Raw genomic sequence first — 13,269 nt, 5'->3', positions numbered from 1 at the left:
TAACTAATTAAAATCTTCGATCAGAAGGATCTTCCATACCACTCTTTCTCCCTCCCAAAGGAGAAAGTTTTAAAAGTGGTGTTGAGGGGAATCCCGGAAACGGTTGAAATGTCAACCGTCCAGGATGCTGTAAAGAAACAAGGGTTCCACCCAACGGGAGCCTTCAGAATGAAAAGTGGCAAAGAGAGAAAGCCACCCCCCCTGGTTCTCATCCACCTGCCCAGAGACGAAAGTCGTATTTTCGACATAAAATCCGCTGCTGATGTTTGCGTTGAGGTGGAAACCTTACGCAGAAAACCCAGTCTGCGCCAATGCCATAGGTGCCAGATATTCGGGCATGCGGCAAATAAATGCAACGCACCAAGAAATTGCGTGGCCTGCGCAGAGGATCACAAGTGCCCCGAGGACAAAAGGAGCCCGCCGAAATGCTCTCTATGCAACGGCCCTCATCCGGCCAATTATAAGGGATGCCCCCACAATCCCTCCAAGGGAAAACCGACGGTTTCCTTTCCGAAGCCTGCCGTCTCTCAAAAGGAACAGGCCAAACCCGTTTCGGCACCGAAAAAGATGGTTCCTGCCACAGAAGAGCAGAAATCCACTAAAAGGACCCCGAAGAAAAAAAATCCGGTAGCGGTCAAAACGAAGAAGACAGCGAAGAAAGTGCCCAAGAAGGAATCCCCAAAAAGGCGGAAATCCAGAAAATTATGGCCACATTCCAGACCATGATGTCCCAGATGATTAAATTTCTGGAATAGAAATGGAGGGAAGAAGAAACCCCAAATAACTAGAATGCAGACAGCATCACCAACAAAAAAGAAGAGTTCGAGGACTTCTTGAATAGACATGATGAGGACGTAGCACTGGTGTGTGAAACCCACTTCGAACCATGCCTCTCTCTCAAAATCCGAAATTACCAGACCTATCGTAGGGACAGGAATGACGAGAGAAAAGGTGGAACAGTCATCTTGATCAAGAAGTCCATTGCTCACGCGGAAATAGATCTACCCGATCTTGAGCAGGAAGCTAACGCAATTACTGTGTACACCAACTCCGATGACATAAGACTGATTGTCGCTTATTATAATAGACCAGGTCAAAAACTACTCAAAGAGGACTTGAGTCGTGTTTTCGAACCCAGAACTCCAACAATGATGACAGGTGATCTGAATGCCAAGCAGAATCACCAATACTAATGGAAGAACTCTGAACGATTTTGCGGATAACAACCAAGAAATCGTTATGGATGCGTGCGAATGAGCCAACTCACTACGGGCCGATATGTCGCCCGGATATTGGACATCGCGATGTTTAAGAACATCTCATAAGTTCATCGGATCATAGCCAGTACTACAAAATGTATTATAAATAATAGACTATATCTTCTTATTAGCGGGATCTTTCGAAAAACCACGTTAGTGTACATCCACCACTATCAGTCATCGAATGCAGTCTGGAATTCATGTAACGGTCGACAACCGTTCCTTTACCTCCCTTGACCACCAGATGGACTAATTGTCCTCTATAAGAGTTTGTCTATAGGCCGCTAGAAGGACTCATCGTCCTTCATACGCGAGTTCGTCTATTCACCGCTAGATGGACCAATTGTCCCCTATAATCAAGTTCATCTAGCTGCCGCTAGATGGACTAATCGATTTGATTTGTTGTAGGCATGTTTAAAAAGAGTACACAGGGTGAACTTTAACAGTATCTGAGCTGAGTTCCGATCATAATCCTTTTTTGGTTCATCTTGGAGATGAATTCGATGAGGATCCGCCGAAATCCAAGTCATGGACAGATTGGCAAGTTTTCAAGGACAAAATGACGACAAATATGGGCCCGATTGAACTCATATATGACTCCAAGGAACTGGACTTAGCCGTCGAGTCCTTCACGAAGAATATCAAAACGTCATTAGACGCTTCAACACGAATTTCTCCTTTGCCTAGTCAGAAGAACTCGATCCCAGAAGATATCAAGGAGCTTATCAGGGAGAAGCATAGAGCGAGGCGTAGAGCTCAGAACACACTCAGCCCTGAGGACCATCGAGTGTTCAATCAGCTCAACGCTAGAGTCAAGGAGGCTCTCAGAAGGTCCGGAATGATCGTTGGGAAGAGAAACTAATTTCTCTTTCCACAGAAGACAACAGTGTTTGGCGGATGGCTAAAGTACTGCGCTCAGATAGGAAACCAACCCCACCGATTCACGGTTTACAAGGAATGGTATACAGTCCAGAAGAAAAGGCTGAAGCTTTCGTAGATAACCTCGAAAGCCAATGCAGCTGAACTTACAACTATGCGGATTTGGATCACATTGAGGACGTCAACCGCAAAGTGATAAGAGACTTGAAAAATGAATCAACGAAGCTATTGGTTTCGCAACCGTTCAAGAAACCCAAAACATTATTATGTCGAGTAAAGTGAAAACGACACCAGGACGATGACGTTGCGAAACCTCCCTCGAAAAGCCTTAGTAGCACTGACGAATATAGTCAATGCCACGCTATCAATCCACAAGGCCGGCAAAGATGCTAAATTTCCGCAGAACTACCGTCCGATCAGTCTTCTCTCATGCATAGGGAAGATAACGGAAGCGGTCATTCTGAAAAGATTGAAGACAATAACGGAAGAAAAGAAGATCATACAGTTGGAACAGTTCGGTTTCCAAAGCCAAAATTCCACTCTGCAACAAGAGGTCTCTTTCAGCCGGAGTTCCGCAAGAATCTCTGCTGTCTCCAATATTATTTACAATAATATATGTATCCGACATGCCAAAAACGGTGAAAACCTCCATGGCACTGTACGCTGACGACCCCACCATTCTTGCCAGTTCTTGGTGTCCCAAAATGGCAAATCTATGCTACAAGAAGCCGTCTGTAGACTTCAATCTTGGTTTGCTCGATGAAGAATTGAAGTAAACCCTTCCTCTAATAAGGAAGGCTTACGACTACGATGAAAAAGCTCCTAGAAAACACAAACGACCGAAGATGGCACTTCCCTAGGAAGTGTGTGTTAAAGCCAAAACCTTACTGGCACAGAGATTGTGTAATGATTACACAAACTTTCTGAGTGGCATATTGCAACCTGCTAGAGCAGAATCAAAATAGCTCACAAGAGGTGAATTATATTGAGATGGAGCAGTAAAAGGCTATTAGCCTGACTGCAAAAGAGAAAGAAGTTCTAATAAGTTCTAAGAAGAATTCAATTGAGTTTAGTCCAGTGTCCGAGAATCTACAACATATGTGCAACACTTGCACCGAAATACTTCTGACAACGAGGAGAGCGAAAATTCCAACATCTATTCCTGAGATCGGCGGAAAAAGTACCTCCAACCGAGCCGCAACGACCCAAGTGCCCAGCGACCCTTAGAAACGATAAAACAAAATTATCATCTTCTTCATACATTAGTGGGTTGAACTAAAGTGAATGAGTGGTCTATTGAAAAAAGGGACATCTCAAAAAACTGTGAAGATTGTCGTAGAAGAAGGTAACAACTAAACAAATCATCGAAATTCAACAAAAATATATCCCCACTCTCTTTCCACCAGCCCAAAAACTTCGTTCCAGACCACGAAACGTTGAACGGATAGTTTGTTCATCATTTATCTTCATCGATTTAAGTAGTAATAACAATATTGGAGGGTGTTCAATGAGTTGGAGCATAGTATAAGGAAAGGATAGTAAGCCAACCGCCGTTTGACGGCAAGGAAATAGTCACCAGGGGTCGCTACTGTAGTTGGATTTGGATAACTAACTCGATAATAGATGGCACTGAATCATGAGCTATAGATGGCGCAGAAATAATACGTGGCGTGGTTGAAAAGGGGTCGCATGACATTGCCAACAATTTTTATGATATTATTAAGTTATCTCAAATACACGCCACTGGCGTAAATGCTTATTACAGAGCAGAAAAATTATCAAAATATAGAAATCTTCTGACCACTCTATTTCAAATATTTTAGTTCTTCAAAATAACACCGATTTTTTCAGAGGGCTCCACTTTACGGACCAATTTTTTACAGTAAAATTCGAGTAAAACGTGAGTACAACTAGATGGCGCTCAACATCAACAAAATCGAAAAAAGCACTACACTGGCTTACTATCCTTATACTATGGTTGGAGGTAGAGGAGAACAAACCAGAAACTTCAAGCGTGATTTCCCAGCAATTGCGAATTTTGAGTTGTTGCCTTTTTCGAGGACGAAAATAAAAAAAATAAGATAGACAAACCTACGATCCTGAAATTTTGAGCTCAAAATTCGCATTTGGGTGTGCCAACTTCACAGGATAAGCTAAAACGGACCAAATATTTGGACCCGATCGATGATTCGGGTTTCTTCGTGAATCGGCTGTGTCGTAAATCCTCGAGTTCCCGAGGATCTGCAACTAAAATCATTACTTGACACTTGTCAACTGTCATGAATAGACACAGTGACAATACATTTGCCTCTATTTGGGTATATTCGAATTTTTCAAGTGAAAAAGTGTTGAAGAGCAATTTTATTGCTTAATTCATACAAATATATTGGTTAATGAGGAAGAACAAATTTTACCCAAATTCCTAAATTATCTGAAAAAGTGAGCAGAATTTGGCAGATTGTTTCTAACGAAACTAATCATGGATATTTTTAAGTCATCACTTTCAAAACCAACAGAGAATAATGATGTGGCCTATTGTTAAAGAATATGAGCAGGTATTCACACAAATATGGCGATAGAGAGCTTGAATAAATATCCGAAATCTAATAAAATAGAAGGAAAAGAAAATAAGGTATTATACATAATTCTATTCTTGCAATTATCAATTTACGAGTATTCATTGTTTTAGAGTTGACAAGCTATCAGATTTGTTGGAAAAAATAGTTGATTAAAAGATGTGGATGAAAATTATGAGAAATGAAAGACCTAACTCCAACAACTATCAACAAAAAATTTCTGTAGAATCTCATAAAAAAGCAGAAACAATGAAAGACTTAATAGAGGAGGTCTGTATATGATGATAAATATTATAATACACAATTTATATCATCATGTGATCCAGATTGTGGTTTAGGATATTGTAGTCATTATTAAATATGTTTGCACAAATATAAATGTGAGTGTTCCACTAATAGCATCAAAGTTATATTGTGCAAGCATTTGCATGCTGTTACTATGTTCGGACAAAGAATAAATTCTGTTTAAGATGACGACAACAATTTAGAAATTAATGAGCCATCAACAAGTTAACTATAATGAAGATGTGGGACATTTTATAGATGAAACCATTTCTAGTTCACAAAATTTCACATCTATAAGCAATGACACAGAAAATGTAAGTTAAAGCAAGCTCAATTCAAGTTTTTGTATAATTCATTATTTCAACTGTTTTAGGATTTGGTGCAATGTGTAAAACAATTGAAGACTCTCAATGCAGAAGGAAAGAGGAGATTATTTGCAACTATCAATGGAAAATTTTCCAAACATAGGGTCAATGCCAAGAAGAACTAACATCTAAGAAGTGAAAATTGAGAAGCAAATCTATTTCCCAAGAAAAAAATGAATAGTATGCATCTTCTATGAAAATGACTTTTCTCTAAATTCATATTCTTTTTTCATTTTTAGCAGAGACTACCAGAACTTCATAGCAAATAATTTAGAACATTGAAATGAGATTGACAAAAAAATCGAGGTAATAAATTCTAACTGAACCAGCACATATAAGAGACGTACAATGTTCAAATGTGGATAGAAGAACCAGTCAATATCAAAATAAAATATGACATACATCCTTTACATGAATCAATGAAATCAATTATAATTAATATAATATAATTATATATAATTTTGAACAACTGTAAATTTTCTTACAATAAACTACTTCCTGTATTGATTATACGATTTCATTTCCCATAACTCAATGAAAGTGTATTCTCAACTGTATTGAACAGCCAAATACTCTATGCTGTAAAGAATTTGATACAGATTTTATTATATTTCCATTATATGCATTATATCCTAATCTGAAAATAAAATTACCTCATTAGCATTTTTAGTAATGGAGCGTCTGCCCAGTAATATCGTTAAATTATTCAGTATATTATTATAGAGTGCAAGAAAACCTAAAAATTAACAATTTGGATTTCTTATTAAAAAAAAAGAAATATTTAATTCATATTTATTATGATACAAGTGACAAAATTGGTCCTCCAATTTTTTTATCAATCATTTACTTATTATTGTCCGAGTGTTTACTTAACCATAATCACTGAATGATATTACCCTTCTGTATTGAAACCCCAAGAGAAATCTTTTTTGAGATTCATGAGTGGTTTCTGAATGATCTATATATAATAGTATAAGGGATGCTACAATCTGAAATAATCTTTTTCTTGCCCTGATCCTTCACATAACACATTGATTTAAAGTTTGAAATTATTATCAAGGTGAAATGTGAAACTAATCTTGATATGAAACAAGCTAGTAGTACTTTTGAAAATCCATTTCTAGATATTTTAATGTAATTTCTTAAAGTTCAATTCATTATTACAAACAATAAATTTCTCAATTCACATAAAATAATTATAAGAAGCTTTAATTTGAATACTTATTCATAGTAACAAAAGGGCACTTTCAATTCAATCTCATCATACAAACTTCTCTTTCATATTATCAAATCACATTAATTGATCAACCTACAAATAAATATAATAATAATAAACAACTTCTATCATATTCGCATCAATGGTCACTTTAGTTCTATGTTGTGTAGCCTTTAGAAAAGTTTCCTTGGAAATTTTTGCAGTCTTTCCCTTATTGACACTAGTTCAGTTCTGTATAGTGTGTTTATATTCAAAAATTGGTCTGCAGAAGATTTTGTATATTTTTGTAGCTGTTGACATAATAATACCAAATTTCATCTACAAAGAAAGCTCAATTAAAGACGAATTTTGGAAAATTCTACATATATACTGTTTCATTCCACTCCGCAATTAAAATGGGAAACAACAGAAAATGTAAATTTTGTTGTTGTTTGGAACAAAATAACATCAACGTCAAAATCGTATTTGAAGGGAATTCTCAGCATTCTCGCGCATGACAGTTACTTTTCATTTAGGATCTTTGGGAGTACCCGTAACTCATGAGCTTCGGGTCCAAATATTTGGTCCGTTTTAGCTTATCCTACTTCGAATGGTCGATTATTTTGGTTTCTGGGGGTGGACAAATGAAATTTTAATCTCAAAATTCGCATTTGGTGGTGCCAACTTCACATTTTCCGAAATTTCAAATGATCTATATTTTGGTTTCTGTGGATGGACAAAATTGGTAAACGTTGGACAAACGATCTGTGCCATTTTAAACATTTTTTGCAATTTGGGGGTTCTGCTCAGAAAATGAACGGAAAAGATGTCTTTTCTCATATCTCTCGAACAGTGCCTGAAAAAATGAAAAAAAAAGGGTGGACAAACCATCCTGAAATTTTCATCTCAAAATTCGCATTTGGGGGTGCCAGCTTCACACAGCTGCCCTCTTGAGGCGCGACAAATATTGGAGGGTGGCATTTTCTTTTTCCGAGAAATTTGGATTTCAAAAAGAATGTATCAAATGAATTTCTTTAATTCCAACAAATTTCAAACATGATTTTTTTTATCAAATTCACTAATCTTGAGCATCTTTGCATCAAGAATGTTTGCAACATCTATTTGTTTATTGTTATACCTAGTGTTGGGCGTGGCGTGGGCGCATTCAAATAAAAAATTATGGTACATCCACATCATACATTTGTTTTACGTAATCATCTTAAAGAAAAAAAAAACGAAATGTTCTAGCATTTCATAACGTCGAAACTAGGCAGAAGAATCTGAAACCTGAATTCTATTCATATATTTCATCATTTATTCATGAAAATTCGGTAGAGCACGTTTATTGTTTATTACATTCCACGTTTCTTAAAATCATCTATTCGATTTAAATTTGAATCCATAAAAAATAATTACACTTAATACATTTTTTCTTTCCTAAAATACTTTTTATGAAAAAAATGTGAAATTTTCCACACTAAATCTTTGAATACAAATTCGAGTGTCGAGTTACAACAAAATGCTCAGTGCAGCTGTAGGTAAAAAACTTTCTGGAATAGGGCTAAAAAGCTCAGAAGAAATTGTCTAACTCTGTTGATGAGAATAATTCCTTATTAATGTTAACTTAAATAAATTAATTGCTTTGTGGAAGTAATGCAGAGTTTGGCTTTGTGGATGGTATTTCACTGAAACTTGCAATGGAATAGTCTTTATTTTAATGCTTTATACATTTAAATTTTGCACACTAACCAGGTTAGCTCGTTGTCATCATGATTTTATCAGTAGATAACTATAAACTGAAATATTAACAATTCAATGATTTCAATAGTTAAAAGTATTCAAGTCATTTGATTGTACCAAAAATAATTATTCAACATTTCCCAATAGCAGTGAATGAAGAGATGATCCAATTCTCAAAAGATGTTGAATTTTTTGAATGCTCTAGTCACATTTCCTCAGTTCGTAATTTATAATAGAAAACATTTATATATCGATATAAATATTCATTAGTCACTTTCGTCGCTATCTGAATATTCAACAAGTAAAGATGATTTACTCATAGTTGACATTTTATTATCCTTAGTTACTGCAGTTTCATTCCCCATAGCATTTTGCAACTTTTCAACAGAGATATTTGAATGCTGATTCAGGTTCTTGGGTTTAACTAAAAGTAAGTTTTTCTTAAATTTAATTTTACTATTTGGATTATGTGAACTGAGCATGAGACCTGAAACTGAAGTTTTTGCAATTTTTTCAGGAGATACTTCAATAATTTCTTCTTCAACTACAATTCTCTTTCGACCTTCCTGCCCAAACTTGATAGTCCTGAAATCAAAATAAATATCAATATTTTTGGAATATGCAAATTATTATTTCAAATAATCGAAATCATTTTAAAAGGTATGAAGCAGCAAATTTTGAATTCTGACTCATCAACCTAATTTTTACATAACACAAATGATTTCTCATTTATACTAGTGTGGAAAATATATTTGAGGGAAAAATAGCAAGAAAAAACTTGAAAGAACACCAAGGAAGAAATTTTGTAAATTTTTTTGAGTCGATGAACAGTATACTTTATGAAAATTCAAATTGATCTAACTACTCTTAACCAGGTAATATTTAGTAGTGTTTTACGCATTTTAACAACGATATCATCAATACATACTAAAAATTATTGAAAATACCTTGTTCTTAAAACAAATACACAAACCTGTTACTACACCTATACAGGGAGACAGAGTTTTTTATCTGTTCTCTTGTGTCATACGTTGAAATGTATGATGCCTTGTTTACATTTCCTCTGCTGATACTGAGATTACATATACACATGCTTTGTTGTTTGAAGTTGATAATTTTTTGTATTGTTCTATCTCAAAAGAATATATAATACGAATATCGTAACAAAAAAGACATTTTTTTTGTCAAACTAATTATTTGAAATATTCAATGACATGAGGAGAAATAATTAAATATTGTTTGGGAGTTTTTCATCACAACATCATAACCTGAATAGTTCTTTATTTCTGAATTTTCCAATATTAAAACTATCATTTTAATTGCATCAATTTTTATAACATGTATTTACAGCATGTCCCTTTTTGGCAATTTGACATCTTGGTTTGATAAGTCAAAAGTCTCTGGATCGATTACACTAAGCTTTCAGAATAATTTTATTTTACTTTTGGGCCTACTGAAGATAGAGGAAGCACTTTTGAGACAAAATAAATATTTGGTCTTCAATTATCCGTTCGCAAAATGTATTTCAAACTATTCTAACAACTTTAGTTTTTGTCTATCTGTGCGTCCATAAACCTTTATTGAGCGCCCTGGGTCAAAAAGAGGAAAAGTTACAGATCATTACAGTTTTTTATTTTTTGCAATTTAATGGAATAATTACTTTTTTGAATCACACTTTTTTGTTTTCAGTGGTCGGTTAAATTCATGGCTGGATTTGTTTCTATTTCAACAATTCCATTATCAATCGAGAAGGCCTGTTTGTTTTTCGATACAAAATTAGTGGGCCATACAAAGTTTTATAATACTCATCTAATTGTAATGGAATAGGATGTGGGTATCCTGCTTGTGGTGTTGATAACCCTATATGAATTAAATTTTTCCAAATATAGTGTGGACTGTGCATAAACATGAAATTCTTGGATTCAACTTGATAAAATTTTTTACTTATGTTTGGATTGAGTCAAAATGATTCATAGGAATTTAAGCTTTATCGGATTGTTCATGTGCAAACATCAAATTCCTGGAATCTCAAATAATATTTCATGTTCTACTAGTCCAATGTTTATGAAATTTGGTTAGGTACCAAGATCAGCTCATAAATGGAGTTGCAATAATATTAATATCTACAGAATTTTTATAAGCGTTTAACAATGTTCAGACGTCATCTTCAGAATCAAAAAACAGTAACTTTTTGAATCAGAAGATAACAATATCCTTGTGAAATGTTCCTTATACACTTGTAAAGATTCTGTAGTAGAGTGTGATCACTACAAGTTCAATAAAATATTACTGTGAGATCGAAAATTTTCACTCTTCTCATTTATCACATATTTGTTAATAAATAATTGTAAATCTGTTAATGATAATCGGTAAATGAATACATAAACTTAGTCACTATATTTTTGTTATCAAGGAAAGTTACATGCTACATACTTACTTGATATATTCTTCATCCAGTTGTTGCATTTTTTCTTCCTTTTCTCTTTCTGTCAATTTACTATCATATTGTGATAACATTGCATTATAATCAATGTCTTCTTGCCTTCTATTTATATCTTTGATTTCTTCTAGTGACTCTAATAAATCAATTTCATTTTTAGATTGTTTTGTTCTGTTTTCTAATAATTTCATAGGATTATTGGCCTCTTCTTCTTTAGCCTCTTCTTCCTCCCTCAAAGCCTGCTCTTCTGCTAGTTTGAGAGCCATAAAATTTCTGGTTGCACCAGCTTCAATCACATAATCTGTTGATTTGGGATCAGTTTTGAAGGAGATCTCCTGGAGGCATCTTGTGCACTTAAATTTATGAAAATAAGATTCATTTGTTTTAGTGAATTATTTGATATAGGATGGATTTTATCAATTACCTATATTTTTGTTATTTCTTTATTAGTTTATCGATATTTGTTATGAATTTAGATAAAGTGTCAACTATATTGAAGGCTGATTATCTATTTGGAAATGAATCTTTAAGACCATCATCAATAATAGTAGACTTCTTTCGAACCAATCTAAGTCATCTAATTAAGCTAAACTTATGTCACCGTTCTTTAATTTTCTGTAGTTTGAGATCAGTTTCCCCACTTTCATTCACTCATTTTTCTTATACAAACTAACATAGTTCTTGAGGTAGTTGAGTTATATTAGATGAGTTGAAGTTATCCAACAATACTTTGAAGTTTTAGATTAGTTCAAAAAAATGCTACTAGTATACATAAAAACACTTTCAAGGTCATACAATTTTTAATTTACTTTCCTACCAGAACATAGAGGGCCTTGAAATTTGTGAAGCAAAGACATTTTTCAAAGGTGAAATAGTAAATCCTCAATGATATGAGCTTGATGTGCATGCATACATTGGTTGTACTTGGGAATTCCGCATTGATTTGGTGGATTAAAATACACCTGGGACTAGGTTATAATTTTCTAGTGCATTTCCCTGAAACAGCAAACACTAGTGCAACAATTTGTAATATGTACTTACTTTAATATAAAAGCGATATATCCTTATTCCTAGGTAATCCTCATTTTCCACATCTTCTTTTCGAGCGTTAAATTTTTTTCCTTTATAAATATATTCACCGCAAGTTTCACACCGCATATTAAAAGGAGCCATCAAGCGGACAGTATACTGTCTATTTTTGGGTAATTTCATACGAGGTATTTTACTAGGATCAAAATCTGGTGGATAATATTTCTAAAAATTAAAGGAATTCATAGTACTGTTGTTCATATCATTATTACTACATAAAATACTTACATTCAAAACTTTTCTTTCAGACATTTTGACTTAGTAAAGCAAAATTTTATTAAAATTGAATAACTATACTGTCCAATGTGCCTCCCTTTTCTGCTTCCTACCCAAATAAACCCTTCTGAATGATTAGACTTATCTCAGTATGTGCTCAGATAGGGGCACTGTGTCTGTGTAACATGTTCTGTGTAAAAATCAACACTTGACCCTGAGACTTCAGTAGTTTTGGAATTCTCATCCCAATTTGCTGGGAATATTTTATTAGTTAATATCAAAAACATCATCCTGAACAGAGAAATCTACGTGAATGAATGGAAATCAAGTGGGTAGTAAGAAAAAAAAATACAGACGCACAATCTAAGATAATTAGTTTTTATGAGTCCTAGTTTGGTAACAACAGTTACCCAATTTCGTATTGAAAATTTACATTAAAATATTCTTAAAGAAATTCTTTACTTTCCAAATAATAAATCTTCGATTAATTCCCTCGAATATTAAACATCAATTCACTTTTGTTATGACATTTTGACTTTGACATAGGGATGGGCAATAATATCGAAAAATCGATATTTTCCAGAAAATTTTCGATAACTAACATCGATATTTTTAATTCCGATACTATCGATTGTCGATATATTTGATATATTTATATCGATTTCAGAGTATCAAATTCGATATTTTTTTTTCATATTTCGACCTCACGAAACATATTATACTCTAGTTCCATTAGTCGAAAAACCTGATTTAGCGGACTATAAAATAAATATCGAATATTTTCGATATATGAATCAGTTTTCAAATTGTAAACATCGAAAATAAAAAGTTATGACTCAATCTTGCTGAAAGCTCAAGAAATAAATAGACATAATAAAATTGTAATAAAATTCAACGGCTGTTGTTAAATATCTTACATAAACGTCCAGAACCATTTATTGGTTATTGCTGGAATTCCCAAGATCCCTTATACCTACCCCATATTATGATTATGAAATTATGATTACTAACCCATCCCATACAATAAGAAGTATTCTCAGTTTTGAAATTCTACATATTGAAAATATGCCAACTACCAAATATGTCGTTTTCAATTGAATCTGGTCGCGATGAATCTGGATTTTCAACTAATTGAACTAGAGAATAATGTTTTGTGTGGTCGAAATCATAATGCAAAATATTAAAAAATATCGAAATTGGCACTTTCAAATAAATAACGAGTATT

The 13,269-nt window shown here is 34.0% G+C and overlaps 1 protein-coding gene and 1 long non-coding RNA gene across 7 annotated transcripts; one reads left to right on the top strand and one right to left on the bottom strand.

Annotated features, from left to right (window-relative positions):
* Positions 1-4,289: 4,289 nt before the first annotated feature.
* Positions 4,290-5,871, top strand: LOC123674167. 4 transcript variants are annotated; one of them, XR_006746593.1, is made up of 5 exons: positions 4,290-4,577; positions 4,633-4,770; positions 4,828-5,313; positions 5,373-5,544; positions 5,604-5,871. It is a non-coding gene; the product is annotated as an uncharacterized LOC123674167 (long non-coding RNA). The 4 variants fall into 4 exon arrangements; XR_006746594.1 differs by having other exon boundaries at positions 4,291-4,770; positions 4,828-5,094; positions 5,185-5,313; XR_006746592.1 differs by having other exon boundaries at positions 4,298-4,770; positions 4,828-4,984; positions 5,185-5,313.
* Positions 5,872-8,251: 2,380 nt separating this feature from the next.
* Positions 8,252-12,598, bottom strand: LOC123674166 (splicing factor YJU2-like). Of its 3 annotated transcripts, none has more exons than XM_045609089.1 (5): positions 12,507-12,598; positions 12,057-12,335; positions 11,781-11,993; positions 10,737-11,092; positions 8,252-8,884 (listed from the first exon to the last, which is right to left on the bottom strand). In XM_045609089.1, exons 2-5 carry the CDS (start codon positions 12,078-12,080, stop codon positions 8,566-8,568), a joined length of 912 nt encoding a protein of 303 aa, XP_045465045.1. In that variant the 5' UTR covers positions 12,081-12,335; positions 12,507-12,598; the 3' UTR covers positions 8,252-8,565. The 3 variants fall into 3 exon arrangements, with proteins under 3 accessions (XP_045465045.1, XP_045465044.1, XP_045465043.1); XM_045609088.1 differs by having other exon boundaries at positions 12,405-12,596; XM_045609087.1 differs by having other exon boundaries at positions 12,057-12,297; positions 12,507-12,587.
* Positions 12,599-13,269: the final 671 nt, after the last annotated feature.

Source organism: Harmonia axyridis, chromosome 2 (assembly GCF_914767665.1).
Source record: "Harmonia axyridis chromosome 2, icHarAxyr1.1, whole genome shotgun sequence".
NCBI lineage: Eukaryota > Metazoa > Arthropoda > Insecta > Coleoptera > Coccinellidae > Harmonia > Harmonia axyridis.
The sequence above is the reverse complement of the archived record's forward strand: the minus strand, read 5'-3'. Positions and strand labels throughout refer to the sequence as shown.

Excerpts from the sequence above, each read along its gene's own strand:
- LOC123674166 (XM_045609089.1), bottom strand. The coding sequence starts at position 12,080 with ATGTCTGAAAGAAAAGTTTTGAAT. Across the intron at positions 11,093-11,780 it reads TATATCGCTTTTATATTAAA|TGCACAAGATGCCTCCAGGA; the intron begins GTAAGTACATAT and ends CATAAATTTAAG. Across the intron at positions 8,885-10,736 it reads CTGGATGAAGAATATATCAA|GACTATCAAGTTTGGGCAGG; the intron begins GTAAGTATGTAG and ends TTTTGATTTCAG.